Source organism: Daphnia pulex, chromosome 10 (assembly GCF_021134715.1).
Source record: "Daphnia pulex isolate KAP4 chromosome 10, ASM2113471v1".
Classification (NCBI taxonomy): domain Eukaryota; kingdom Metazoa; phylum Arthropoda; class Branchiopoda; order Diplostraca; family Daphniidae; genus Daphnia; species Daphnia pulex.
This window is the reverse complement of record NC_060026.1, coordinates 11,347,291-11,372,748: the sequence shown is the minus strand read 5'-3', so window position 1 is coordinate 11,372,748 and position 25,458 is coordinate 11,347,291. Positions and strand designations below refer to the sequence as shown.

The 25,458-nt window shown below is 41.4% G+C and overlaps 9 protein-coding genes across 12 annotated transcripts; all 9 read left to right on the top strand.

Moving 5' to 3' along the window:
- Positions 1–436: 436 nt before the first annotated feature.
- LOC124205977 (cuticle protein 7-like) lies at positions 437–1,392 on the top strand. The gene is made up of 3 exons (XM_046603583.1): positions 437–587; positions 831–926; positions 1,045–1,392. Exons 1-3 carry the CDS (start codon positions 453–455, stop codon positions 1,291–1,293), a joined length of 480 nt encoding a protein of 159 aa, XP_046459539.1. The 5' UTR covers positions 437–452; the 3' UTR covers positions 1,294–1,392.
- Positions 1,393–3,795: 2,403 nt separating this feature from the next.
- On the top strand, positions 3,796–4,582 carry LOC124205980 (cuticle protein 19-like). The gene is made up of 3 exons (XM_046603587.1): positions 3,796–3,930; positions 4,035–4,145; positions 4,220–4,582. The coding sequence occupies exons 1-3, from the start codon at positions 3,925–3,927 to the stop codon at positions 4,469–4,471; spliced, it is 369 nt and encodes a 122-aa protein (XP_046459543.1). The 5' UTR covers positions 3,796–3,924; the 3' UTR covers positions 4,472–4,582.
- Positions 4,583–6,474: 1,892 nt separating this feature from the next.
- On the top strand, positions 6,475–7,865 carry LOC124205975 (glycine-rich protein DOT1-like). 2 transcript variants are annotated; one of them, XM_046603581.1, is made up of 4 exons: positions 6,475–6,624; positions 6,744–7,130; positions 7,202–7,460; positions 7,500–7,865. In XM_046603581.1, the coding sequence occupies exons 1-4, from the start codon at positions 6,616–6,618 to the stop codon at positions 7,736–7,738; spliced, it is 894 nt and encodes a 297-aa protein (XP_046459537.1). In that variant the 5' UTR covers positions 6,475–6,615; the 3' UTR covers positions 7,739–7,865. The 2 variants fall into 2 exon arrangements, with proteins under 2 accessions (XP_046459537.1, XP_046459536.1); XM_046603580.1 differs by having other exon boundaries at positions 7,202–7,865.
- Positions 7,866–11,237: 3,372 nt separating this feature from the next.
- On the top strand, positions 11,238–14,179 carry LOC124205971. Its single transcript, XM_046603574.1, has 3 exons — positions 11,238–11,378; positions 11,451–11,549; positions 11,627–14,179. The coding sequence occupies exons 1-3, from the start codon at positions 11,346–11,348 to the stop codon at positions 13,913–13,915; spliced, it is 2,421 nt and encodes an 806-aa protein (XP_046459530.1). The 5' UTR covers positions 11,238–11,345; the 3' UTR covers positions 13,916–14,179.
- Positions 14,180–15,300: 1,121 nt separating this feature from the next.
- On the top strand, positions 15,301–15,898 carry LOC124205983 (signal recognition particle 9 kDa protein-like). The gene is made up of 3 exons (XM_046603588.1): positions 15,301–15,498; positions 15,635–15,703; positions 15,773–15,898. The coding sequence occupies exons 1-3, from the start codon at positions 15,427–15,429 to the stop codon at positions 15,866–15,868; spliced, it is 237 nt and encodes a 78-aa protein (XP_046459544.1). The 5' UTR covers positions 15,301–15,426; the 3' UTR covers positions 15,869–15,898.
- Positions 15,899–16,477: 579 nt separating this feature from the next.
- Positions 16,478–17,902, top strand: LOC124205973 (pro-resilin-like). Its single transcript, XM_046603575.1, has 3 exons — positions 16,478–16,615; positions 16,707–17,183; positions 17,259–17,902. Exons 1-3 carry the CDS (start codon positions 16,607–16,609, stop codon positions 17,799–17,801), a joined length of 1,029 nt encoding a protein of 342 aa, XP_046459531.1. The 5' UTR covers positions 16,478–16,606; the 3' UTR covers positions 17,802–17,902.
- Positions 17,903–18,926: 1,024 nt separating this feature from the next.
- Positions 18,927–20,010, top strand: LOC124205976 (pro-resilin-like). The gene is made up of 3 exons (XM_046603582.1): positions 18,927–18,993; positions 19,098–19,484; positions 19,558–20,010. The coding sequence occupies exons 1-3, from the start codon at positions 18,985–18,987 to the stop codon at positions 19,933–19,935; spliced, it is 774 nt and encodes a 257-aa protein (XP_046459538.1). The 5' UTR covers positions 18,927–18,984; the 3' UTR covers positions 19,936–20,010.
- A 1,064-nt stretch (positions 20,011–21,074) lies between these two features.
- Positions 21,075–22,504, top strand: LOC124205974 (glycine-rich cell wall structural protein 1.0-like). Of its 3 annotated transcripts, XM_046603578.1 has the most exons (4): positions 21,083–21,131; positions 21,300–21,785; positions 21,861–22,242; positions 22,288–22,504. In XM_046603578.1, the coding sequence occupies exons 1-4, from the start codon at positions 21,123–21,125 to the stop codon at positions 22,401–22,403; spliced, it is 993 nt and encodes a 330-aa protein (XP_046459534.1). In that variant the 5' UTR covers positions 21,083–21,122; the 3' UTR covers positions 22,404–22,504. The 3 variants fall into 3 exon arrangements, with proteins under 3 accessions (XP_046459533.1, XP_046459532.1, XP_046459534.1); XM_046603577.1 differs by having other exon boundaries at positions 21,075–21,131; positions 21,309–21,785; positions 21,861–22,504; XM_046603576.1 differs by having other exon boundaries at positions 21,082–21,131; positions 21,861–22,504.
- A 1,028-nt stretch (positions 22,505–23,532) lies between these two features.
- LOC124204312 (pro-resilin-like) lies at positions 23,533–24,612 on the top strand. Its single transcript, XM_046601355.1, has 3 exons — positions 23,533–23,595; positions 23,700–24,086; positions 24,160–24,612. Exons 1-3 carry the CDS (start codon positions 23,587–23,589, stop codon positions 24,535–24,537), a joined length of 774 nt encoding a protein of 257 aa, XP_046457311.1. The 5' UTR covers positions 23,533–23,586; the 3' UTR covers positions 24,538–24,612.
- Positions 24,613–25,458: the final 846 nt, after the last annotated feature.

The following is a 25,458-nucleotide window of genomic DNA, read 5'->3' as shown; positions in this document are numbered from 1 at the left end:
TGAAATTGCCGGGGAAATAAAACACGCCACTGGGATACATAAATTTATATTGGAACTATTCACGCCAGGGTAATTTCAATGAGTCACGACTCACGAATAAAATCGAGGCCGAAAATAAAATCGATAGAGTCCTACATTTTCTAATAACTCTAGCCCAAAGCAAAAATCAGCGTAAGAGTGACCGCTGTATGGGTGTCCTGGAACATGACATTCACATCCGTCAGAAATGACGTATTAACACGCAAGGTTAGATCTTTTTAAATTACCGTCACACTCGACCAACGAAAGTTTCGAAAGGTACCGTGTGGATTATCTTCTTAACACACAACAACCCTCTGGCTCTTTTTTGGCGTCTGTAACATCATAAAATTAGAGCTGGGGGTGTTTTCCCCCTTCGAGCAAATAATCGTTGCAGGGTAAGACGTTCTATACCGAGGCGGAGTGTGTGCAACATGTCCGGCTATAAGAAAAGCAAAACGTTACATAGTATAAAAAGGCGAGGGAGATTCATAGCCAACCATCATTCACTTGTACTTTCTTGCAAAGGCAAAAACAAATCTGCACATTCATTTAAAAAAATGAACAAGGTACGTAATCTTACATAGCAGCATTTGCGTCTGAGCACAGCAGCAATCAAATGGTTAATATACATGCATTTGTCTTTTTTGTGAGAGCGTGTGCCAATTTGCATAGGCAATGAGAGCCACACACTCTATAGCGCCTCATCATAGTGCTTATGTATTATTCCTTGATTGATTTCGGCAATCTGTGATCATTCACAAATCGTTTCTCGCCGTTGGTTGTCTTCATCTTTTTACATTTTTTGGCAGTTCGTCATTGTTGCCGCCTTGATGATGGTTGCCGTGGCTGCCGCCATGCCGCAATCCTACCCGTCTGAGGCCAACGCCAAGCCGTCTTACGATGACGTAAGATATATACTACAGCTAAAAAATTAGACTTAACACACCACCTGACGATGCCGATTTCCATGCCGAAATGGAGCGACTGATGATGTAATCTTTTTTTTTTCAACATTTTCCCCAGGCCCCAAAGCCGTACAGCTTCGACTGGTCGGTGAAGGATGACGAGAGCAAGAATGACTACGCTCACCAGGAGGCCAGCGACGGCAAAGTCGTCACCGGATCTTACCGCGTTGTCCTTCCCGATGGCCGGACCCAAATCGTCACCTACAAAGCCGATGAAAACGGTTACGTCGCCGATATCAAGTACGAGGGCGAAGCCAAATACCCAGAGCCCGAATACAAACCCAGCAGCACCCCCAGCAAATACTAAGAACTGTATACTACATACAACAAAAGCCGAATTGCGGGAAATTTCTCTTGTGCAATGTTCTATTTATAACGAAATATAATACAAAATCTTTAGCCAGAATTTTGAATGTAACAAAACGCGCGTTCTTTTTTTTCCCCCCACCTTTCCTTGATGGTGTCGTGTACAGACACAGCAACAAAGAGATTATTATGCCGTGCTTTAGGTGCATATAATAAAGCCCAATAAATGCCTAGCTCTATATAGCGGCGTGATGAGAAGATTCGCGGTCTCCTGCTGTACATACACAACAGAAAAATGCTCTGTGTGTACAGTGGATCGAATTAGCGCGCGTGCATCAGCTGTTTGCGCTTATATCTACCTTGGCTGAAAATATTTAAGGAAAAAGTGAAGATTCTGGGCGAGTAAACGAACTGGGTCAAAGACGATGTCGCTATACTTTTATTTTTTTCAAAGCGCGCTGATTAAACAAGGGTATATTCTTTAGAGTGAGAAAAAGAGAGAGATTCTCTTTGATTTCCTTTCTTTCGTCTAGAGTATGTCGAAGGACATATCGAAATTATTATTCCGCACCGTATTAGTCCCTCCGTTTATTTTATTTTACGATTTCGCCCGGGGATAAAGTTCATCCGTATCTCGTACTTCATTCGCCGCTACAAATGCAATCAAATAAACTAGAAAGGGGGGGGGGGAAGAATTCTATTAACCCAATCTGCTGTGTAGATGTCGAGCGTCATCATGAGCATTCCCACGCGCAGCAGAGAAAAATCATATCCAACCTGTTGCAGCAATCATTGCGCTTTTATTAATTTTCTTTTCTTCTTCTTCTTCTCAGACTCGTTGCCCTACTTTTGTTTTTTGTATATCTCGGCGGAATATTCTCCTTGGCTTATTCACCATCATCCCACCACAGTCGTTATATCTACACACACATATATAGTCATATACCCTCATATGTATACATAGCCAAGGCGAAAATGCGCGTGAACTTCGTGCATCGCATAGAGTCCCCCGAAAGGCGCATCGCTATGAAAACAAACAATTCCCGATTTGCTCTACATCTACATATACTACTAGCTATATACTCTGTTTCAGTGCAGGTGCGGCAATCACGATCCGGTGAAAGCGAATCTACTTTTAGTTTTTTCCTTTTCTGGCAGGCACATTCTCTATCCGCGCTGTATAACAAAATATGGGAGAAGTGAAAGACTGTTAGAAATTGTGTTTTTTCCAGCGCAGCACAAGAGCTCCGGCTGAGTTTGATGTTCTTTTTCTGGAAGAAAGCATCGAGAAAAGAAACGGTTATTGCATTGTACACAGACAAGTTAAGTCATTATTGGGGGAAAATAAATAAAAGACCTAAAGATATTTCCTCCTGTTAGGTCCACCTAAGGGCCCTTATGTGCTTTGGGGGGCGTTCGAACCATCCGCCTTTTTTTTTTATTTGGACGGGAGACTCGTTGAAATCGTGTATTTATTAAATGAAATAGTATAGTTTCTGGAATGTAGTGCTGCCGGTTGGAAAGCTATGATTACACAACCTGTTGCGCTCAACACACGCAGATATGCCAGCAGTCTCCCCCCGTGACTCCCATTTCGAATTCCTGCGGTACTTTTCTTGTCAATGACTTCACCTTGTTCCGCGTTTTAGATCAGCAGATTTATTTTTATTTTATTTTTTTTGGGCGCATTGCGGATGGATCGAATGCACAGATGAATCGCAGATTCCAAACTGGATTATAAACAGTTGGAGAAAATGGAGAAATTTGATTGGATTTCTGCTGGAACGGAAAGTACTATATAGCGACGTCATCATCCCAGATGTGTCGGCATTTGTTTTAAAGTATATTTCCCAATCCCAGTTATCTTTTAAAAATCAACATCTTAATGAAGAAAAATTATGCACACTTGTGGTCGTAAATCCATTCGGTGAAATCGAAAGCCGCGCCAATAAACGGCCACAGGGCGGAAGACCAGTATACTAAATTTATTGGGTCTTCAATGGCAAATGGAAATGTTTATGGCGAAAATAACAGTAAAAAGAAAAAAAAATTTAAATCAGTGGTTACAAAATAAGCCCCAATTTTTAAGAAAATGAGAAAATTCGAAATAATTTCGCGTATCAGCTGTCAGCATCTTTCGTGCAGAAACATCATTCCATGACTGGCGTGTGATGTGCCAGTTTGTGTCGCACGCATGACGCGGTATGCGGAGCGGGCGGAGTATATGGTACAATTACACGAATGATGGTTGTAATGTGTGTGCTGCCCGGTTCTGTCGAGCACTTACGCGGAATTATACGATGGCCGGTGCACCAGCAAATCTACGGCGGATAATTAGTGAAAAGAAAGTGAAAGGAAGCGGCCGAGAGAGTTGTTACATATATTTTCGATGAGAGAGTTTGCCGTGCAACAGGAAAGGCCCAAGCCCAAATCGGGTGGGAAATGGATCTAGCCGACGGGGTTAGGGCCGTTTTCATCCTTTCTAGAAGGTCGAACTGCCCGCGTCTCGCCCAGCTTTTCCGCGCCCAAAGTTGTAAACCAATTCGAGTATATAAAGGGCCTGGTGAACCATTTCCAATCATCAGTTCACCACCGTCGAACAGTCCAGTCCACTTCACTCCCATCAGCAAACATGAAGGTAAAATAATACAATTCAGTCATCTAAAAAAAATTATTTCATACAATTTAAAGTTAAATCACATTAACACTTTTCCCCTTTTTTTTTTCTTCAACCAATAACAGTTCATCGTTTTGGCCACTTTGATCGCCGCAGCTGCTGCTGCTGAGGTTTACCCCAAACCTTCCTACCCAGCCCCGGCTGCTGCTGGTTACGCCAAACCCGCCGAGGAATACGTAAGTTGCATCATACTGATAACCGCAGCATCAACACATTTTTAATGAATTCAATTATTTCTGTGTATTTATAGCCCCCGATGCCGTACAGCTTCGACTGGTCGGTGAAGGATGACGAGAGCAAGAACGACTACGGACACCAGGAGGCCAGCGACGGCAAAGTCGTCACCGGATCATACCGCGTCGCTCTTCCCGATGGCCGCACCCAGATCGTCACCTACAAAGCCGACGAGAACGGATACGTCGCCGACGTCAAGTACGAGGGAGAAGCCAAATACCCCGCACCCGAATCATACAACAAGCCGGCCGGCAAACCATCTTATTAAAAAATCAGAAAAATGTTTTTCGAGTCTCCGATGAAAGCTAAACAAAATTGTTGTAATATATTCAATACATTCGCGAATCTTTTTTTTTAAAAGATTCGATTTCAAAACTTATATAATCACTAGTAGCGCGGCTATACTTAACAGAGTGCTGTGCTGACTTTCTTTCTCTGCGCATTTAATCGCGGTTAGCGCGCTTTCTTCTCCAATCATAGACTGTATATACATTCTCATGGCAGTTGCCAGCAGCAGCAGCGCGGTGATATTAGCGACAATTTAAAAATTTTTTCTTTGATGAACCATCGCGCCGGTGGTTTGTAATTTCTGTATTCAAGTGTAAGCAGGCAGCTATAGACGAGCTGTTGCGACGCGCTTGGGCAATAAAGGCTGCAGTTATTAGAGACACATTAAAGCCAAATTAGAGATTTTTTTTTTCGCCATCCAGGTATGCTCGTTGTCGTCTCCGTTTGTCTCCGAGCTCTCTCGAGAGTGAAACCGATATTTAATTGCTTGCGTTGAGTCTCACTTGGTTTATGTCGTCGAAAGACAAAAAAGACAAAGAAAAGAATGGACGAATGATGACAAACAACAACAACAACAACAACAAAAAATCACGGAAAGAAATGAACGAAAGGGAAAATGAAATTATACAAGAAAAAGAAAACCTGAAATTAGGTATGTCATGTCGCAACTTTTACGTCTAAGCCCAGCCTATTCACATTTGCTTTCGGATGATTGGGAACGAACCTCGGGAAAATTCGTGAACGCTACATGTACGCGATGCGATAGCATAAAGTTCCGGTGTCTCGTTCGATTCAAAAGACTTTGATAAGACCCCACATGTTATAGTATTATTCAAGCCGTTACGGTTGGCGCCGATTGGAGTCAAGTTGAGCAGTGTATTATTTCGCATGATTATAAAATCTGGCTCTTTCGCGTCGCACGCATTCCGACCAAGAATAGATCAATCAACTTATCGTTAAGATACCCATTGGCCATTGCACCATAATACCAGCCATCAGCTTTTATAGGCAAAAGACTTGAAAACTCAACTCGAGATGAGATTCACCGTCCATAAAATAACCATCAATCGTCAAAGTCGAGTCTATATTGGTTCCCTAAATATGCCAAATAACTTCGTTGACGGCCGTTTCCTTCTGGGCTTTCCGATAACCTAAATGTTAACTCGTCCGGTACGTATATACAGTCCAACTCGACATCAGTATTGAACATGTCACGTATGGCCTACACGCTTGATGATTCAATCGCGGCCCGACGAGAGAGAGTGAATTGAAGCGCGAAAGCAACGCCGAACAGATCGCATGGGAGAGTTGCTCGTATGTCTATTGTCTATACATAATAAAGAAAAAAAAAAGTGACAATATTACTCTCTCTTTCTTTTTTCAAATTGTTTTCTTAATTAAAAAACCGCCAATTGGATGCGGTGACGTGGTTTGCGACAAATAACCCACACAGGCGTGTACAGCGTCTCCCGGCAGACGGCTGATGCGACGCTCCTCTGTGCTGCAATACTCCCAGCGTGCAAGATTTGTTTTTTTTTTCTGGAAATGCCGAAAATCTTATCGCCGATAGACTTTGGCTCCCAGCACCCGCACAGCAGCGGCGCGGTCGCAGCATGGAAAAGGGGGGAAGAAGAAGAACGCGCTCGGCGTGCGTCGTGCGTTCAACGTGAAAGCTTTTCATCTTGTTATACGTCGCTATGAAAATTGCGCATGCAACGTGAACCAGATTCGTGCTGCCTATCGTTGCTCCAATGGCAACTGCTCGAGCGAAAGTGAAAGGAGGAGTTGGGGTGGTGGAAGGATGAGCGACGAGCGCATCGGAGCATCTTCCCGGCAGGTAGCCGGCCCAGCTATCCGCGCTCTCCTATACGCGGTGGCTCGACCGAAGGAAAAGCCGCCCATCTACGATGGAAGGGAAAGACGATACGAGACGGCGGGGGGAAAAGTAAAAATCGACTCCTTTCATGCGTGAGCACGCGCTTCTTTCGCAGATGAAACCGTCGCCAGTTGCAACCTTGATTGAGTGTAGGCGGCTGGTGAGAATCCGTATATAAAGGACGGCTCAGCTCCACATCAACCATCAGTTCCTTCTCTGAAGCGTTCGACTCATCTTCTCCCAACACAATGAACAAAGTAAGTTAACTTATTTCGGCTAGCTATTTAGTAGCTAGTTTTGAATCAGCAGTACTAATATTTGAAAATTTGGTTTTTCTATAACTAATTTGAATCTTATTCCGTCTGGATTGCAATAGTTCATCGTTTTAGCTGCTTTGATCGCATTGGCTGTCGCCAAGCCGCAAGGCTATGGCTCAGCAGCCGGACAACAACAGCAGGGTTATGGTGGCCAAGCTGGCCAGCAGCAGCAGCAGCAACAGGGTTACGGAGCTCAGTCCGGTGCCTCTCAACAGGGTTATGGTGGTGCTCAGGCCTCAGCTAGCGCAGGAGCTGGACAGGGTTACGGCGCTCAAGGAGGCGCTGCCCAGCAACAACAAGGTTATGGTGGCGCTCAGGCTGGAGGTGCTGGCGGAGCCGCATCATATGGCGGTGCATCCAGCGGCCAGAAACCAACCAACACCTACAACGGAAACGGCAACGGCAACTCTAAGCCTTCTGCATCCGCTTCATCCTACGAACAGGAGGTTGAAAAGCTCCTTCATTTTCTTTCATGTTTAACTTTTTCATTTCATGTTTGATTTTATCTGAAAAATAGCAACCCCCGATGCCCTACGAATTCGCCTGGGCCGTCAAGGATGAGCCAACCAAGAACGACTACGCCCATGAAGCCAAGAGCGACGGCAAAGTTGTGATCGGATCTTACCGCGTTCTTCTCCCCGATGGCCGCACTCAGATCGTTTCCTACCGCGCCGACGAAAATGGTTACGTCGCTGACGTGAAATACGAAGGCGAAGCTCAGTTCCCCGCACCATCCGGAGGCAACGGCAACTACGGAGCCGGAGCTGGAGCTGGAAATGGCGGTAACAGCTACGGAGCTGGAGCATCAGCTGGAAATGGCGGTAACAGCTACGGAGCTGGAGCATCAGCTGGAAATGGTGGCAACGGCAACTACGGAGCCGGAGCGTCAGCTGGAGCTGGAAACGGTGGAAACAGCTACGGCAGCAGTGGAAATGGAAATGGCAGCAGCGGATATGGCAGCAGTGCTGGAAACGGTGGCGCCAGGCCCAGCGGTGCCATCGGCGGCAACAGCTACGGCAACGGCAATGGCAACAAGCCCAGCTCTTCCTATTAAAATAAAAGCTTATAATTGTCGTGACTTCTGTATTGTAAAAATATCGCTGTCACAGCTCTAATTATTTTTGTATGAAACTATATAAATCACGATGAAATTGAAATACATTTAGCTAATTTACCTACAACCCAAACACAAATTCTCGCTCGCCTTTCATTTCTGCGCGTGATATTTCAGCGATTGGTTTGAAAGAAAAAAGAGAGCGCGCGCGCTGATATAATTGTGAAACTAATGACAAATAATTAGGTTGGCATCCGTCATCCGCTTTGACTGGCGTCGTGAACACTTTTTAGTCGTGCTCAATTACTTATATAATTAATAGCAGCATGACACGAAGAGTTTTTCTTATTGAAAAACGCCCTAATATAAAATACTGCACTATTAACTTAGCAACAGCTTTAATCTTAGCAACAGATCAAACTGTCATCTGTCATCGAAAAGGGGTGGAAAAAAAATTCATGGAAAATGTGTGCGGCAAACCGCAGACTTTGCTTAACTGAGCCACCATACTTTTGATACGCCGTATGAAATCTCTCCTCGGCCGTTTGTTATGAAGCGTATCGTGTTAAAGGCCAGCCGATTAAGAACGGCGCCATGAAATCCTTTTTGATATTCGAAAGCTGAACGAGATTTTTCAGATTCGTTTTCGGTTGTGTTGCGCGCTAGTTGGAGGACGTACGCCACGGGTAATCCATCACCGCACGTTTCAGATTTTAAAAATCACTGCACACATTTTTTTTCCTCCGGCGTGATGCTATATGTATATAAAGGACTCATCCCGTATAATACTCGTATTAGTTGCGCCGTTGCGTGAATGGTTTACTGTATATCAGTCAACAAATCATTTCGTCCTTTTTCTTTTTTATTAGTTGAAATAAGATGTAATAAAAGAAAGGATTGGAAAATGAATTTCAATCAGATATTATATTGCTATGTGTTGCGAGGTCACACAATAATAAAAACCCGGTATAATGAACATAATGGGGCACGTAACATTTTGGTTATTATCTGTTAAAAGCCCGACGTCAGGTAAATTAACGGGGGAAAAGTTAGAGAGTGTAAAAAATGCGTTTCTATATGCGCTGCGAATTATGCATCATTATTACTTGAGAAATGAGTATCCTCAGATGTTTGGAAACAACCCAGCAGCCGTTATATCTTTCCCGGTCGGCAATCGTTAACAATTTCGCGAAAGAAAAAAAAAAAGACAAAAAAAACAAAACAAAACAAAACAAAAAAATTAATAGAAGGTACCGTAGGTCGTATATTTATTTTTAAAAATCACCTTTAAAACAGCTTCTCTCACGCATCGGTTATTAAACAGCTGGGGGGAAAGCTCGACCGACCGGAAAGCCTAGGGGCATTTTCATACCTACTGACACGCTCCCGCCATTGTGAAAAACCTTCAACTCTAAATGCTGTTATTAAAAAAAGAACCGGTTTGGAAATCCATCAAGTCCTTCATATCAATTAAAATATCCGTCCTTTTTGCGTTTTAATAGATTACCAACCTAAACAGCGTTCACTCAAATCCTCTCCAGTAAGAGTGTGTGTGTGTGTATACACACAGTGTGACATGAGATGAAAGTTTTTTGTGTTGTTCCCCTGAAAATGTTTCGCGATTTATCAGCTCGGATGTCGGTGGTTTGATATGTCATGTTGTAATTCATTGCGCTGATGTATGACGTACAAATATGCAAACGAGAGTCTTCTGATTTGTGCCATTTTTTTGCTGGCAAAGCCAAGAAAAGGTGAATGATGGGAACCTGGGTATAACCACCACCGCAACACGCAATCGCTGGATGGCAATCGTTTGCTGCTTGATGGAATCAAACATCGATTCACCGCTCTCTTGAAATTGCTCACTTTCTCCTAATAAGGCGAGCTTATGCATATCAATTTTTTCAGCGTTCATCATAGCACAGCACCAAATACATTCACGGAATGTGTACATTACACATAGTGCGACATAGTGTGCCCTACTTCGGCAATGATACACCAGTCATTTTTGCGGAAATGTGTCGGCGACGAATTAAAAAGGAAAAAAAAGTTTCCCGGTAGAGTACTTTGTTTATGTATTTACAGGGTTCCGCGTTGAACCTTTTATATATTAAATACAATGCTAGTATGATTTTGAGCGCATTGTTTCCATCCGTTCCATCTAGCCGAGAACAAGTAGGTCGGAGAGAACGCGCAACAGACACAGCACTGCAGCTTTTATGAAAGGAATTTTTCGAATGGCAAATTTCAAACGAATGAAACGTTACAGAATAAAGAAATCGTCCGAATTCTCATCGTCTGGAAAGTAAAAAAAAAAAAAAAAAAAAATTCAAACTAGTGCGATTATAATCAACAAGTTTCCTCGTTTCGTTTTCCTCGTGCAATATCGTGGCAGATGCGATTGTTTAAACGGCGGTTTCAAATTGTGTCGCGAGACAGATCTGAAATCGATATTCGTGTTACAGGATATCTTTTTTTGTGGATTTCCCCTTTTTCTTTTAAGGACGCCTCAAGTGTAGTACTATAACTATTAGCAAAATTAAACCCAGTTCTCATCGGACGTTATCAAACAAAATGGGAGGCCGACATTCTTAGCGCCGGAGACTAACCGACTAACTGGTGCGAAGTGTTGGTGTGTAGATTATTCACTTGAAAAAAAAAAAAAAATCTTTACTGCTCAAAAGCCTTTGAATACATTCTCGAAAACGTATGATTAAAAACCCCATTAAAAATTTAACAAAAAATTGAAATGTGTGGTCAGCGGTCGAGTGTATAGGCCTGCTGCAGGTTTTGTACTTTGTTTGGGTGATGCCGTGATGGCAATCAAGCGCGCGGTCGGTGTTTGGGGAAACTTTCCTCTGCCATTACTTACGTCTGGATTAACGTTTGGAACTAACTCCGTAATCGCCATAGTCTTACCACCCCATCATATCCATAATAGCTATTATCTGTTCAAAGACGATGGAAGCCAATGTTGATTCGATGAAGCTCTGTACATAAGTCTTTAATAATATCGAAACAAGCGATTAAAAACGTCGAAGAAGAGAAAGCGTGGAACGGGAGCGACGGCTGAGAATAAGCAGCGCACGGAGAAAATGTATCACGAAACAACAAGCAGCAGGCGGCAGCGGAACTCTGAAGCGTGTGACGGAGAAAATCTCGCATACATATAATATACAGGCAGCAGGCATCACCAACAGGAAAAATATAAAAATCCTCGTTACGAAAGTGAGACTTGTTGTTAGAAAGCCAGAAAGAGGGAGAAGACGAAAAAAAAAAAACGAAAAAAATTGTAGTAAAAATAGAAGAGGAAGAAGAAGAGAACTCAAGTGGAACAATGCTTTTAATGAAATCGCTGTGGGAGTATATCCACTGCTCTTCTGCCATCTTATCCCCATATGCGGTGCTATACAGAGCTGGTTTTTTGGGGGAATTATTATGGCACAGAGGAAAAGAGCGCGCGCGTTCTTCTCTGAATCACATATACCATCGCATTTTCTCCGCTTTTCCCATTGATTCTCATGATTCAAAGTGAATAAAACGGTGTGGAGGAAGCGGGGATAAGATTGCTGTGATTCTTGTAAGCTCTTACCAGTCGCCGACCATCATGAAGGAGACGATGATCGTCTTCAACACAGCTGTAAGTTGTTCAATAATCATATTGATAACACGACGGTTTTTTATATTACTTGTTTCCTTCGTCAACACACAGTCGATCGTGCTCTTGGTGCTTGCCGCCCTCTACTCTCCGTGGATGACCGTGTCTTCGGATAGGGGTTTAACATCTCGCCAGAGCTCCACTGGATATCTAGTAAGACTTTTGCATCTGCTAGACAGCAGCCGTGTTAATTCACTTTTCATTTTCCGAATTTCAAATTGTTTCCAAAGGATCCATACAAATTCGCATACGCCGTCAGGAATCCGCTGCCTTTTCACTCCAATTTCGGTCAAACTTCTTACTCCGTTGAAGGATCGCCGTCCAACATCCACAGCACGCGTGAAAGAGCTCCCAGAAAAGAATCTGCCAATAACAAAGGGTCGCGTGACACGCCAAACAGATTTCGGTCGGCTTCATCAAACTCCGGGAAATGGTCCTCGGACGACGAGGAATTTATTGCGTCGTCTTCGATACAGGGCGAGTCGACTTTTGGTGACAGAATCGTTCCTAGACCGACAACAGGTAGGTCGCAACAGGCCAAGACTGTTAGGTCACACCAACCGCAGCAGCAGCAATTTTTTGTGACCAGTCCACCAACCCTCAGAGAAGAGAAGCGAAATGAACTGAATAACAAGGAAACCTTTGATTTTTTTTCACCGGTTTCTGAACCTAAACCGACAACTTATCGCCCGATTGAAACCCGCTGGAATGTTAACAGTGTTAACACCCATCCAACGGCCGTCACAACTGAAGCTACAGTTTCAGTAAAGTACCAGGATCAGCCAAAGAATGTTAACTCCGAACAAGATTACAGCATCAAATCCAATAAGGATCAGGACTCGATTTCGTCTATAATCAATAGTCAGAGAAACAATAATGACGAGTTTAAAGTTGAACAAAAGAGCGTCAATTCTCCTTTATTTCCACCACCTGCTAGCATCTCGCAATCCAACTCTCCAGCCAGCTTTTCCTATTTTGATTTCGGTTCCAACTCTACGCCTGAAAAACTGATCGGAGGTGTCCCGAGTCCGTTCGTGGAGTCTGATGAGCAGGCCGGCAAAGAAGCTGGATCACCTGGAAGTGTGTCTTCTTTCATCGACAATTTACACACACAATTCTCCCCTTTCTCACAGCTGGACAGTTTTAGTGCGGGCTATTTTTCTACTCCGCTGACAACGGTTGAGAACACGGCCGAACGCCCTATTACTTTCAAACAAGCTTCCAAAGTTCGTGAAATTGAATCGTTCTCGCAAGATATTTCTCCTTTCATTCAATCGGTTTCCACTGAACGATCTACATTCATTCCTTCCCCGCAAATTGAATTAATAAACGACTTCCTTCCGTCAAGATATCCGGAGCTAAAGCCACCTGGTAGGCAACTGAATTTCCGATCCCCTTTGCCAACCAGCACAGAAAGCATCGCACCGTTCTCACAGCCCAAGTTTCCCGAACCCTACAGGTTCGCCGGATTTCTCCCGCGACCTTTGTCGGGCACAGGCGATTCTTTCTCTCAATTTCCCAAACCGAATTTTCCTGCTTTTCCTCCTCTGTCGACAAAAACGATATACTTTGGCGGGAATGCCAATGAGCCTCCGTCGCATTTGCAGAGCAACATTGTCAACTTTATTAAATCAAAAGCCGTTTCCGAAGTTGATTTGAAAGCGCCGAGTACTCTTGCCGATGCCGGATCCGGTTTTTATCCCGGAAATTTCCCCAAATCTTTTGTGCCTTTCAAAAGTCTTTCGAACGCTCAGCTCGGCTTGCAAACGCAGACGAATTTTGCCAAACAGCCAGCCTCAAAAGTGAACTTTCAAACGATTCGCACTACGCCGCCTTCTAATTTGGTGAATCTGGGGCCTTCACCGCCGAAAACGAATTTCCCTTCAGCCGCAACCAATCCAGCCGTCTCGCAGAAAAACGAGAAACAGACGGTCCCCATCAACAATGTCAGAACACCACCTCGGCAACAGCCTAGCTCAGCTGCCCCACATACTGAAATCAGCAAAATTCCTGGCACTACCCCTAAACCTTATACACCTTTGTCGACTGCTAAGCCATCCCGTTTCGTTGCTTCACCTTTGCTGTACACGAAACCAATTATTCCGGCAAATCAAATGCCGCTGGCTCGCCCCGTCCGAGTTCCGCAGCAGTTTAGTCAGCAAGTTCATCCTCCTCAACATTCTCCGACTGGGAAGGCCTCACCTCAACCAGCACCAGGGTCTTATTCGAAATGGAATAATGACTTTAATCCATTTACACCAATTGTCCGTCCCGTCAGCACTCGCGAATCTTCCGGCTCATTTGGTCCGCCGAGAAACCAAAGTCCTTCGATTTCGCCGCAAATAAGACAAATTTTGCCATCGCTAACTAAGAATCCGGCACCGGTTCCAATTTTGGCCCCTGTTCCAGTATATCTTCGACCCAGTAGTGTGACCGTGCCCCAAACTCCTTTATCCAAGACTTATTCAATTCCCTTGGAAAAACCAGTTTATTATCACGCATTTGTTTCTTATGGTTGATCACGATGGCCGATCATTTTGTTTCTATTATAATCACTCACTTGTTTTTAATCTTTAATGTCTAAATTGTTTCTTATGCCTTGGTTGATTGCTCTAGATGAGCTAATCTGCTAACAATGGCGAATTATTATTGCGTTCTGTTTCAAGCCACGATGCACTTAAGTATCAGAATTATCATTTATGTAAGTCATCTGGAAGAATTGTTTCGTCAAGCTGTTGTCAACGCTGTAAAAAAAATTTAATAAAAGCACTATAGATTTCCAATTGTATGTTTTTCACTTTCCCGGGATTTCTCGACGTAAATTAGCTTTTTCAATCACGTACTACTTCCCTAGTCCTCGGGAAATGTTTTATTTTACTTCTATTACTAACTGATTTTTCCCGCACAATCCAATAACAATCTGGAAAACGTGTGAACCTCCGCCTAATGTAGGCTACTAAATTGGGTGAAAGCTTTATTATTGTATCAGACTTGGCAGCAACAAAAGTAATAATTAAGGGACGTAAACCTTTTCGCTCAAGCCTGTTTCAGTATTTTACGTCAAGTATTGCTTTTTCTCAAGCTTTATTGTTCTGGATTCTATTTTTTTTTCTGTGTTCCGTGAATGAAATATATTTTCACAAGTCGAATGCAGAAGTCTACCGTTCTGACAGAACGAGAGCACTAGTTGCGACGATGATATGTTTTTGCGTCTTTTTGTGAAGGGCCAACAATTAAGTAGACAAATGCAGATAAAGATAAATAAATTATTTAAATACCTTTGTTCATTTCTTAAATAAACAGCGTAAACTGCTGGTGACAATACCGCATTCAAATACGTAGGGCCTATCTCGTCATATATGAAACCTATAAACATAAATAAAGTGCTCTTTATCTGTGCTATAAATTCTTGCCTTATTTACAATTTTTTTGTCACTGTCAACTTGTCATCTAACAAAAAAATTCTGGATTTTTCTTCTGTTTTTGAGTAATTAGCCAATTTATTATTACATTTCAATAAATATTCTTTTATATTAATTACTCTTAAAGTAGTTAATAAAAGGAGAAAATAAAAGGAGAAAAGGAGGAGAGGATAAAAGGAGAAAATAAAGATTTGCCGCTGTTGTGTGTCCATTAGAAAGACATAAGATGGACAATTCAAGAAATAAATATCATTATTTCAGAAATTCCAGAAATTGTGGGTGAATAATAAATTTTATTTCTTTCCGTGGCTATCCGTAAGCAGCTGCGATTTTCGTGAGTGAGCGAGTCCAATCAGGGGTGTGGAGAGAACTCTCTCCATACCCATGGTCCAATGAATGACTCCAATCGTCCGCGCGTCCGCCGTGTAAGCGCACAGCGAAATAAAATGAAGAAGAGGCTTCGCATTGGTGATCTAGTGACATCATCACACGTCGTCTGTCTAATATTTTGTGAGGACTGAAAACTGAAGTCTTGTCTTGTTTGCATTGTTGTGTTTACTTACTAAAATTCCATTTAGTCGAAATTTAGAAAAAGTATTGTTTTGGAAATGACTTTCATTAAAAGCTGGGAAGATTTCGAAAAAGCAGCAGAGAAGCTGTATTTGGCCAATCCTATGAAGGTAAATTCAATCGAGAGTTTCGTCCGTGACTTCTCAATGAAAAGATACCAGAGCCAGTCTCAAAAAATAATCTTTTTAAACGTTTGTAATTGAAATTCTATAGTAAATACATATGTTGTTTCTTCTTTTGCTGTAGGTACGCTACACAATGAAGTACAGACACACTGATGGAGCTCTGGTGCTGAAGTTTACAGATGACGCTGTGGTAAGAAATTTGTTGCCCCATATTTGTTTGAATACCTCTCGTAATGCCTTTATTTTTATTTTGAAATAGTGTCTGCAGTACAAAACTGAGGTCCAACAGGATATGAAGAAGATTGATAGATTTATGATTAATCTGATGAGACACATGGTTTCCAGCGACAAATAAATTGTGACTGTTTGCTTGCATTTAAAAGAATTCACAATGTTTTTCAAATGTTTTTGATGGGACCAGCATAATCATATTTAGTACTAAGCTGAATATGAAACTTCTACATTTATCATACTCTGTGTTTTGTATAGCCTCAGTTATATAATTGAATCCAGTTATAATTTTAATATATTAAATTCGCCAATTTAAGGCAGAAGCGCAGAAATGAGTGACGGGCACTCTCTAAGGTTTCAAATGGGAAGTTTAGAATAGCTGGATCTGTAGGATAATTTTTTCATAGTTTATGAAGTATACATGTGGGGGCTTTCTTTTAACAATCGAGTAAAAAATAAAGTCAACTGATTAGAAAAAATATTGCCGTGGACTCATAATTTTACACCTGTACTGTTGTAACTTGAGGAGCGTATCATTTAAAGAAAGTGAAAGGAGGGACTGCGGTGAGAGAATGAACGAAGAGCATCCGAACATCTTCCCGGCGGGTAGCTCGATACACTGAACACGACGAAAATGCAGGCCACGACAGTCCCTCTACTCATGAGAGACGACTGAAGAAAAGTAAAATCTGTCTACTTTCTTCGTGTGCAAGAGCTCGTTTCGCAAATGAAACCGCCACGAGTTGGAACCTTGAGGTGTAGGCGGCTAACGGCTGGAGAGATTCTGTATATAAAGAACTATTCTCCGCATCAAACCATCAGTTCCTTTTCTGAAGTGTTCAAATCATCTTCTCTCAGCAACATGAACAAAGTAAGTTATCTTTTCTAGCTAATTGCTGGATTGCATTATTTGAAAAAAGAATTAAAATTAATTTTAATTATTTTCAATTATTTCCGGATAGTACGTCGTTTTAGCAACTTTGATTGCGTTCGCTATTGCCAAGCCGCAAGGCTATGGTTCAGGAGCAGGACAACAACAGCAGGGTTACGGTGGCCAAGCTGGACAACAACAACTGCAACAGCAGGGTTACGGAGCTCAGTCCGGTGCCTCTCAACAGGGTTATGGTGGTGCTCAGGCTTCAGCTAGCGCAGGAGCTGGACAAGGATACGGCACTCAAGGAGGAGCCGCTGCCGCACAACAGCAACAAGGGTATGGTGCTGCTCCGGCTGGAGGTGCCGCTGGAGCTGGACAAGGTTATGGTGCTCAAGGAGGAGCTGCCCAGCAGCAACAGGGCTACGGTGGGGTTCAGGCCTCAGCTAGCGCTGGAGCTGGACAAGGATATGGCAGTGCATCAAACGGCCAGCAAAAACCAACCAATACTTACAACGGAAACGGAAACTCTAAACCTTCTACATCCGCTTCATCCTACGAACAAGAGGTTAAAAAATTCTACAATAATTTTCTATCGCAATGCTAATTCAATTTTGTATGTTTGATTAAATTCGTTAAATAGCAACCTCCGATGCCCTACGAATTCGCCTGGGAAGTTAAGGACGAGCCAACCAAGAACGACTACGCCCATGAAGCCAAAAGTGACGGCAAAGTTGTGATCGGATCTTACCGCGTTCTTCTCCCCGATGGCCGCACTCAGATCGTTTCCTATCGCGCTGACGAAAACGGCTACGTCGCTGACGTCAAGTACGAAGGTGAAGCTCAATTCCCCGCACCATCCGGAGGCAATGGCAACTACGGAGCTGGAGCATCAGCTGGAAATGGCGGCAACAATTACGGAGCTGGAGCTTCATCTGCAGCTGGAAACGGTGGCAACAACTACGGGGCTGGAGCATCAGCTGGAGCTGGAAACGGTGGCAACAACTACGGAGCTGGAGCTTCAGCTGGAGCTGGAAACGGTGGCAACAACTACGGAGCTGGAGCTTCAGCTGGAGCTGGAAACGGTGGAAACAACTACGGCAGCAGCGGAAATGGAAACAGTGGATATGGCAGTGGAAATGGAGCAAAGCCAAATGGCAATGGCAACAAATCCAGCGCTTATTAAAATTATAAAATTTAATGTTTGTGTGTTGCGTAATTCAAATATTTTTGTATGAACCACCCTGAAATTGAAATACACTTTAATAATATACCTAATTTCAAAAACCAATATTCTTTTTTTCTCACCTGCTTGGTTGTTTATTCGCTTATCTTTTGCGAACAAAATTCGAACTGAAGTACGGTGGTAGGATGAAAACGGGAAAAACATTTTTTTAACACTTTTCACTTGTAAAATGGTCTGTTATACATTTTGAAGCCTTTCACTTTCGTATTCAACAATTCTGCTTTATAAAATCAACATATGAACTATGAAGCATTAAATTAAAGACAAACCACGAACGTTTTTAATGAAATTTTGCGAGAGATTCTTTAAATAATAAAAAATTTCATATTGCATAAATTTGTCCTTACAATACATAAATTGCGATTCACACTCAAAGAGAAACATCAATTGATTCTCATGTGATCGATTAAAAAAGATTATCAAGCCGAAAATGATTTTTTTTTAATTTTTCTTAGGATTTTGTATAAATAAACGTACAATATTAAGAAGTTAAAATGTTTTCTATATTCTATAATTTTGAATAATTCGGCACTTAAAAAAAAAACTTCGTATGTACTTTTTATAAATTTCCGACATCAGGGCACTTATTTTTTTTTTATGTTTACAAGTCTTTTTTGTAATTTGTCGTAATACAATAGAATAAAATCTATAGCATTCATTTATTTACTAAAGCTTATCTTGGTTTAATCTACCGTATAGCTACCATAGTTAATAATAAGTGAATAATTTCCATTTTCTAATAAGTTTCTATTGCTTTGCCGAAACGTTATTCCTTTTTTTATTTGTTCCATTGAGGTAATTTCTTTTTAAAAAAAGTGAAAGGAGAAGAGCTTATATAGTTGAATTGGTTGGTATGTGAAGTACAGAAGAAGAAGATCACCCGGTTGGCTATGCAAGAATCGACCACCCCCACCTGGTAGGGAGGCCGGGACATGACAAGGGAAAGGAAAATGCCTACTCCTTTCATATGTGTGCACGAGCTACTTGATTACTGCCATCTTTTGGGAAACTTGCTAGAGGTGTTGGTTGATGGTGAGCTTCTTCGGTGTATAAAGGCGACTTGGTTCCACACAAAATCATCAGTTCCTTTTCTGAAGTGTTCAAATCATCTTCTCTCTGCAGCATGAATAAAGTAAGTTAGAATCGCTAGCTAGTTTGATCATTCATTTCGTGTCTAAATTTTATTTTTTAAATTATTTTGAAACGCATTTTAATTAACTATCTTATTTTAAACAGTTCGTCGTTTTAGCCGCTTTGATTGTCGTGGTGGTGGCAAAGCCACAAGGCTATGGTTCAGGAGCCGGGCAACAACAACAGGGCTACGGTGGACAAGCTGGTCAACAGCAACAGCAACAACAGGGTTACGGAGGCCAGTCTGGTGCCTCTCAACAAGGTTATGGGGCTCAGGCATCAGCTAGCACCGGAGCTGGTCAGGGTTATGGTGCTCAAGGAGGATCCACTCAGCAGCAACAGGGATACGGTGGCGCTCAGTCTGGAGGTGCTGGTGGAGCTGCATCATATGGCGGTGCATCAAGTGGACAGCAGAAACCAACCAACACCTACAACGGAAATGGCAACGGAAACTCAAAACCTTCTGCGTCCGCTTCATCTTACGAACAAGAGGTTGGAAAATGTGTTTTACGTTTTTCCCCATCTATATCCTAATTTCAAATGTTTAATTTATTCTATTAAACAGCAACCCCCGATGCCCTATGAATTCGCCTGGGAAGTTAAGGACGAGCCAACTAAGAATGACTATGCCCATGAAGCCAAGAGCGACGGTAAAGTTGTGACTGGTTCTTACCGCGTTCTTCTCCCTGATGGCCGCACTCAAATTGTTTCTTACCGCGCTGATGAAAACGGCTACGTCGCTGATGTGAAATACGAAGGCGAAGCCCAATTCCCCGCACCATCCGGAGGCAACGGCAACTATGGAGCTGGAGCATCAGCTGGAGCTGGAAATGGCAGTAATAACTACGGAGCCGGAACTGGAAACGGTGGCAACAACTACGCAAGCAGTGGCAACGGAAATGGAAGCGCAAAACCAAATGGAAACAAACCCAACTCCTATTAGTTCTACGAAATTAAATGTTTGTGTGTTGCGCAATTCAAAATATTTGTATATTAAATAAATTTTAAATCTACTTAATTTTGTCAAAAATATTTTCATTCCGTCTTGAGACTTCTAGAGTATTTCCTATTAAATTAGTAAAACTCACGTATCAGTGAAATGCTGCTTTTACATGAACGATATCTATCTGAATACTACGATTGTAAATATTACTTATGCCATGTTCAGATCATTTGTAATTTGTGAATTTTATTTTAGTAACAGAAAAAAAAATTGGTGTTGCAATTTGCGATTCATACTTTCAAACGGAAAATCATTCACCTTAATTAATTTTGTTTTTGATAAACTGTTCTGTTCTGAAATTATCTGTGATTAGTATCGTAACATTCGGTAACCATTAATAGATGTTTAGATTCATCTTCTGGATTAAAATTAAGCTTATTCAGCGGAAATTAAAGAATATGCTTAATGTCTTTAGTTTTGTTTCAGCATTAGGTAACGAATCGTAATAACATTGTGAGATTTTGAATTCTAGTGGCTTAATTTTGTACGAAAATAAAGCTCAGTGGTCGAATAATTATATCCTGCATTTACTGCATTCTATTTTCTTGTGGAACTATTGGCTTCTATCTGATACTATAGACCTAAGTTTTGAAAGAATATTAAATTTCATATAAAACAATTTTATTTGAAATTCGTCAAAATAGGATGAAAATTTATTCCAAGTTACTAAAAGCATATAACGTTTACTTTACCAAATGTGAATTAACCCTACCGTATAATAGTGTTTACATGAGTAATTTCCCTTTCATCCGATTTTTTGTTGTTTGCCACAAAGTCATTTTTTAAATTTGTTTCGTTTAGATAATTTCAGCTTTTGAAAGTGAAAGGAGGAGAGTTGATATGGTTGAATTATGAAGTAAGGAAGAAAAGTCCTGATCATCAAGTTGGTTATGGTTACGCAAAAATCGACCATCCTACAAGGGAGGGACATAAAGGGAAAGGCAAAAGTCGACTCCTTTTCTGTGCGCGCACGAACTACTTGATTGCTGCCATCTATTAGAAACCGGCTCAGGGTGTCGTTGTTGCCTGTTGGTGAGCTTCGAATTCAGTATATAAAGAATGGCTTACGTTCACATGAAATCATCAGTTCCTTCTCTGAAGTGTTCAAATAATCTTCTCTCAACAAAATGAGCAAAGTAAGTTAGCACGAAATGGTCAGCTTGTTGCTAAATTGTATTATCTCAAACAAAATCATTTTCAAAATCATTTTAAATGTTTTTTTTTCCTAAAAAAGAAGTAAATCAGTTTATTAATAAATCAATCTAACTTTCAACTAATTTAAAATGTTTTCTTTTACTTTTTAATTAAAACAGTACATAGTATTAGCCGCGTTCATTGCAGTGGCTGTGGCAAACCCGCAAGGCTATGGTTCAGTAGCCGGTCAAAAACAGCAGGGTTACGGTGGCCAAGCTGGACAACAACAACTGCAACAGCAGGGTTACGGAGCTCAGTCCGGTGCCTCTCAACAGGGTTATGGTGGTGCTCAGGCTTCAGCTAGCACAGGAGCTGGACAAGGATACGGCACTCAAGGAGGAGCCGCTGCCGCACAACAGCAACAAGGGTATGGTGCTGCTCCGGCTGGAGGTGCCGCTGGAGCTGGACAAGGTTATGGTGCTCAAGGAGGAGCTGCCCAGCAGCAACAGGGCTACGGTGGGGTTCAGGCCTCAGCTAGCGCTGGAGCTGGACAAGGATATGGCAGTGCATCAAACGGCCAGCAAAAACCAACCAATACTTACAACGGAAACGGAAACTCTAAACCTTCTACATCCGCTTCATCCTACGAACAAGAGGTTAAAAAATTCTACAATAATTTTCTATCGCAATGCTAATTCAATTTTGTATGTTTGATTAAATTCGTTAAATAGCAACCTCCGATGCCCTACGAATTCGCCTGGGAAGTTAAGGACGAGCCAACCAAGAACGACTACGCCCATGAAGCCAAAAGTGAGGGTAAAGTTGTGATCGGATCTTACCGCGTTCTTCTCCCCGATGGCCGCACTCAGATCGTTTCCTATCGCGCTGACGAAAACGGCTACGTCGCTGACGTCAAGTACGAAGGTGAAGCTCAATTCCCCGCACCATCCGGAGGCAATGGCAACTACGGAGCTGGAGCATCAGCTGGAAATGGCGGCAACAATTACGGAGCTGGAGCTTCATCTGCAGCTGGAAACGGTGGCAACAACTACGGGGCTGGAGCATCAGCTGGAGCTGGAAACGGTGGCAACAACTACGGAGCTGGAGCTTCAGTTGGAGCTGGAAACGGTGGCAACAACTACGGAGCTGGAGCTTCAGCTGGAGCTGGAAACGGTGGAAACAACTACGGCAGCAGCGGAAATGGAAACAGTGGATATGGCAGTGGAAATGGAGCAAAGCCAAATGGCAATGGCAACAAATCCAGCGCTTATTAAAATTATAAAATTTAATGTTTGTGTGTTGCGTAATTCAAATATTTTTGTATGAACCACCCTGAAATTGAAATACACTTTAATAATATACCTAATTTCAAAAACCAATATTCTTTTTTTCTCACCTGCTTGGTTGTTTATTCGCTTATCTTTTGCGAACAAAATTCGAACTGAAGTACGGTGGTAGGATGAAAACGGGAAAAACATTTTTTTAACAATTTTCACTTGTAAAATGGTCTGTTATACATTTTGAAGCCTTTCACTTTCGTATTCAACAATTCTGCTTTATAAAATCAACATATGAACTATGAAGCATTAAATTAAAGACAAACCACGAACGTTTTTAATGAAATTTTGCGAGAGATTCTTTAAATAATAAAAAATTTCATATTGCATAAATTTGTCCTTACAATACATAAATTGCGATTCACACTCAAAGAGAAACATCAATTGATTCTCATGTGATCGATTAAAAAAGATTATCAAGCCGAAAATGATTTTTTTTAAATTTTTCTTAGGATTTTGTATAAATAAACGTACAATATTAAGAAGTTAAAATGTTTTCTATATTCTATAATTTTGAATAATTCGGCACTTAAAAAAAAAAACTTCGTATGTACTTTTTATAAATTTCCGACATCAGGGCACTTATTTTTTTTTTATGTTTACAAGTCTTTTTTGTAATTTGTCGTAATACAATAGAATAAAATCTATAGCATTCATTTATTTACTAAAGCTTATCTTGGTTTAATCTACCGTATAGCTACCATAGTTAATAATAAGTGAATAATTTCCATTTTCTAATAAGTTTCTATTACTTTGCCGAAACGTTATTCCTTTTTTTATTTGTTCCATTGAGGTAATTTCTTTTTAAAAAAAGTGAAAGGAGAAGAGCTTATATAGTTGAATTGGTTGGTATGTGAAGTACAGAAGAAGAAGATCACCCGGTTGGCTATGCAAGAATCGACCACCCCCACCTGGTAGGGAGGCCGGGACATGACAAGGGAAAGGAAAATGCCTACTCCTTTCATATGTGTGCACGAGCTACTTGATTACTGCCATCTTTTGGGAAACTTGCTAGAGGTGTTGGTTGATGGTGAGCTTCTTCGGTATATAAAGGCGACTGGTTCCACACAAAATCATCAGTTCCTTTTCTGAAGTGTTCAAATCATCTTCTCTCTGCAGCATGAATAAAGTAAGTTAGAATCGCTAGCTAGTTTGATCATTCATTTCGTGTCTAAATTTTATTTTTTAAATTATTTTGAAACGCATTTTAATTAACTATCTTATTTTAAACAGTTCGTCGTTTTAGCCGCTTTGATTGTCGTGGTGGTGGCAAAGCCACAAGGCTATGGTTCAGGAGCCGGGCAACAACAACAGGGCTACGGTGGACAAGCTGGTCAACAGCAACAGCAACAACAGGGTTACGGAGGCCAGTCTGGTGCCTCTCAACAAGGTTATGGGGCTCAGGCATCAGCTAGCACCGGAGCTGGTCAGGGTTATGGTGCTCAAGGAGGATCCACTCAGCAGCAACAGGGATACGGTGGCGCTCAGTCTGGAGGTGCTGGTGGAGCTGCATCATATGGCGGTGCATCAAGTGGACAGCAGAAACCAACCAACACCTACAACGGAAATGGCAACGGAAACTCAAAACCTTCTGCGTCCGCTTCATCTTACGAACAAGAGGTTGGAAAATGTGTTTTACGTTTTTCCCCATCTATATCCTAATTTCAAATGTTTAATTTATTCTATTAAACAGCAACCCCCGATGCCCTATGAATTCGCCTGGGAAGTTAAGGACGAGCCAACTAAGAATGACTATGCCCATGAAGCCAAGAGCGACGGTAAAGTTGTGACTGGTTCTTACCGCGTTCTTCTCCCTGATGGCCGCACTCAAATTGTTTCTTACCGCGCTGATGAAAACGGCTACGTCGCTGATGTGAAATACGAAGGCGAAGCCCAATTCCCCGCACCATCCGGAGGCAACGGCAACTATGGAGCTGGAGCATCAGCTGGAGCTGGAAATGGCAGTAATAACTACGGAGCCGGAACTGGAAACGGTGGCAACAACTACGCAAGCAGTGGCAACGGAAATGGAAGCGCAAAACCAAATGGAAACAAACCCAACTCCTATTAGTTCTACGAAATTAAATGTTTGTGTGTTGCGCAATTCAAAATATTTGTATATTAAATAAATTTTAAATCTACTTAATTTTGTCAAAAATATTTTCATTCCGTCTTGAGACTTCTAGAGTATTTCCTATTAAATTAGTAAAACTCACGTATCAGTGAAATGCTGCTTTTACATGAACGATATCTATCTGAATACTACGATTGTAAATATTACTTATGCCATGTTCAGATCATTTGTAATTTGTGAATTTTATTTTAGTAACAGAAAAAAAAATTGGTGTTGCAATTTGCGATTCATACTTTCAAACGGAAAATCATTCACCTTAATTAATTTTGTTTTTGATAAACTGTTCTGTTCTGAAATTATCTGTGATTAGTATCGTAACATTCGGTAACCATTAATAGATGTTTAGATTCATCTTCTGGATTAAAATTAAGCTTATTCAGCGGAAATTAAAGAATATGCTTAATGTCTTTAGTTTTGTTTCAGCATTAGGTAACGAATCGTAATAACATTGTGAGATTTTGAATTCTAGTGGCTTAATTTTGTACGAAAATAAAGCTCAGTGGTCGAATAATTATATCCTGCATTTACTGCATTCTATTTTCTTGTGGAACTATTGGCTTCTATCTGATACTATAGACCTAAGTTTTGAAAGAATATTAAATTTCATATAAAACAATTTTATTTGAAATTCGTCAAAATAGGATGAAAATTTATTCCAAGTTACTAAAAGCATATAACGTTTACTTTACCAAATGTGAATTAACCCTACCGTATAATAGTGTTTACATGAATAATTTCCCTTTCATCCGATTTTTTGTTGTTTGCCACAAAGTCATTTTTTAAATTTGTTTCGTTTAGATAATTTCAGCTTTTGAAAGTGAAAGGAGGAGAGTTGATATGGTTGAATTATGAAGTAAG

What these genes read in the sequence shown, in the direction of transcription:
- LOC124205976 (XM_046603582.1), top strand. An exon ending in CTTCATCTTACGAACAAGAG is followed by an intron (nt 19,485 to 19,557) that starts GTTGGAAAATGT and finishes TCTATTAAACAG; the next exon opens with CAACCCCCGATGCCCTATGA.
- LOC124204312 (XM_046601355.1), top strand. An exon ending in CTTCATCTTACGAACAAGAG is followed by an intron (nt 24,087 to 24,159) that starts GTTGGAAAATGT and finishes TCTATTAAACAG; the next exon opens with CAACCCCCGATGCCCTATGA.
- LOC124205977 (XM_046603583.1), top strand. Translation starts at nt 453, where the DNA reads ATGTCCGGCTATAAGAAAAGCAAAACGTTACATAGTATAAAAAGGCGA. An exon ending in CATTTAAAAAAATGAACAAG is followed by an intron (nt 588 to 830) that starts GTACGTAATCTT and finishes ATTTTTTGGCAG; the next exon opens with TTCGTCATTGTTGCCGCCTT. An exon ending in CCAAGCCGTCTTACGATGAC is followed by an intron (nt 927 to 1,044) that starts GTAAGATATATA and finishes CATTTTCCCCAG; the next exon opens with GCCCCAAAGCCGTACAGCTT.
- LOC124205971 (XM_046603574.1), top strand. Translation starts at nt 11,346, where the DNA reads ATGAAGGAGACGATGATCGTCTTCAACACAGCT. An exon ending in TGATCGTCTTCAACACAGCT is followed by an intron (nt 11,379 to 11,450) that starts GTAAGTTGTTCA and finishes GTCAACACACAG; the next exon opens with TCGATCGTGCTCTTGGTGCT. An exon ending in AGAGCTCCACTGGATATCTA is followed by an intron (nt 11,550 to 11,626) that starts GTAAGACTTTTG and finishes TTGTTTCCAAAG; the next exon opens with GATCCATACAAATTCGCATA.
- LOC124205974 (XM_046603576.1), top strand. An exon ending in CTTCATCCTACGAACAAGAG is followed by an intron (nt 21,786 to 21,860) that starts GTTAAAAAATTC and finishes TTCGTTAAATAG; the next exon opens with CAACCTCCGATGCCCTACGA.
- LOC124205975 (XM_046603580.1), top strand. An exon ending in CTTCATCCTACGAACAGGAG is followed by an intron (nt 7,131 to 7,201) that starts GTTGAAAAGCTC and finishes TCTGAAAAATAG; the next exon opens with CAACCCCCGATGCCCTACGA.
- LOC124205980 (XM_046603587.1), top strand. An exon ending in CCAAACCCGCCGAGGAATAC is followed by an intron (nt 4,146 to 4,219) that starts GTAAGTTGCATC and finishes GTGTATTTATAG; the next exon opens with CCCCCGATGCCGTACAGCTT.
- LOC124205973 (XM_046603575.1), top strand. An exon ending in CTTCATCCTACGAACAAGAG is followed by an intron (nt 17,184 to 17,258) that starts GTTAAAAAATTC and finishes TTCGTTAAATAG; the next exon opens with CAACCTCCGATGCCCTACGA.
- LOC124205983 (XM_046603588.1), top strand. Translation starts at nt 15,427, where the DNA reads ATGACTTTCATTAAAAGCTGGGAAGATTTCGAAAAAGCAGCAGAGAAG. An exon ending in ATTTGGCCAATCCTATGAAG is followed by an intron (nt 15,499 to 15,634) that starts GTAAATTCAATC and finishes CTTTTGCTGTAG; the next exon opens with GTACGCTACACAATGAAGTA. An exon ending in AGTTTACAGATGACGCTGTG is followed by an intron (nt 15,704 to 15,772) that starts GTAAGAAATTTG and finishes ATTTTGAAATAG; the next exon opens with TGTCTGCAGTACAAAACTGA.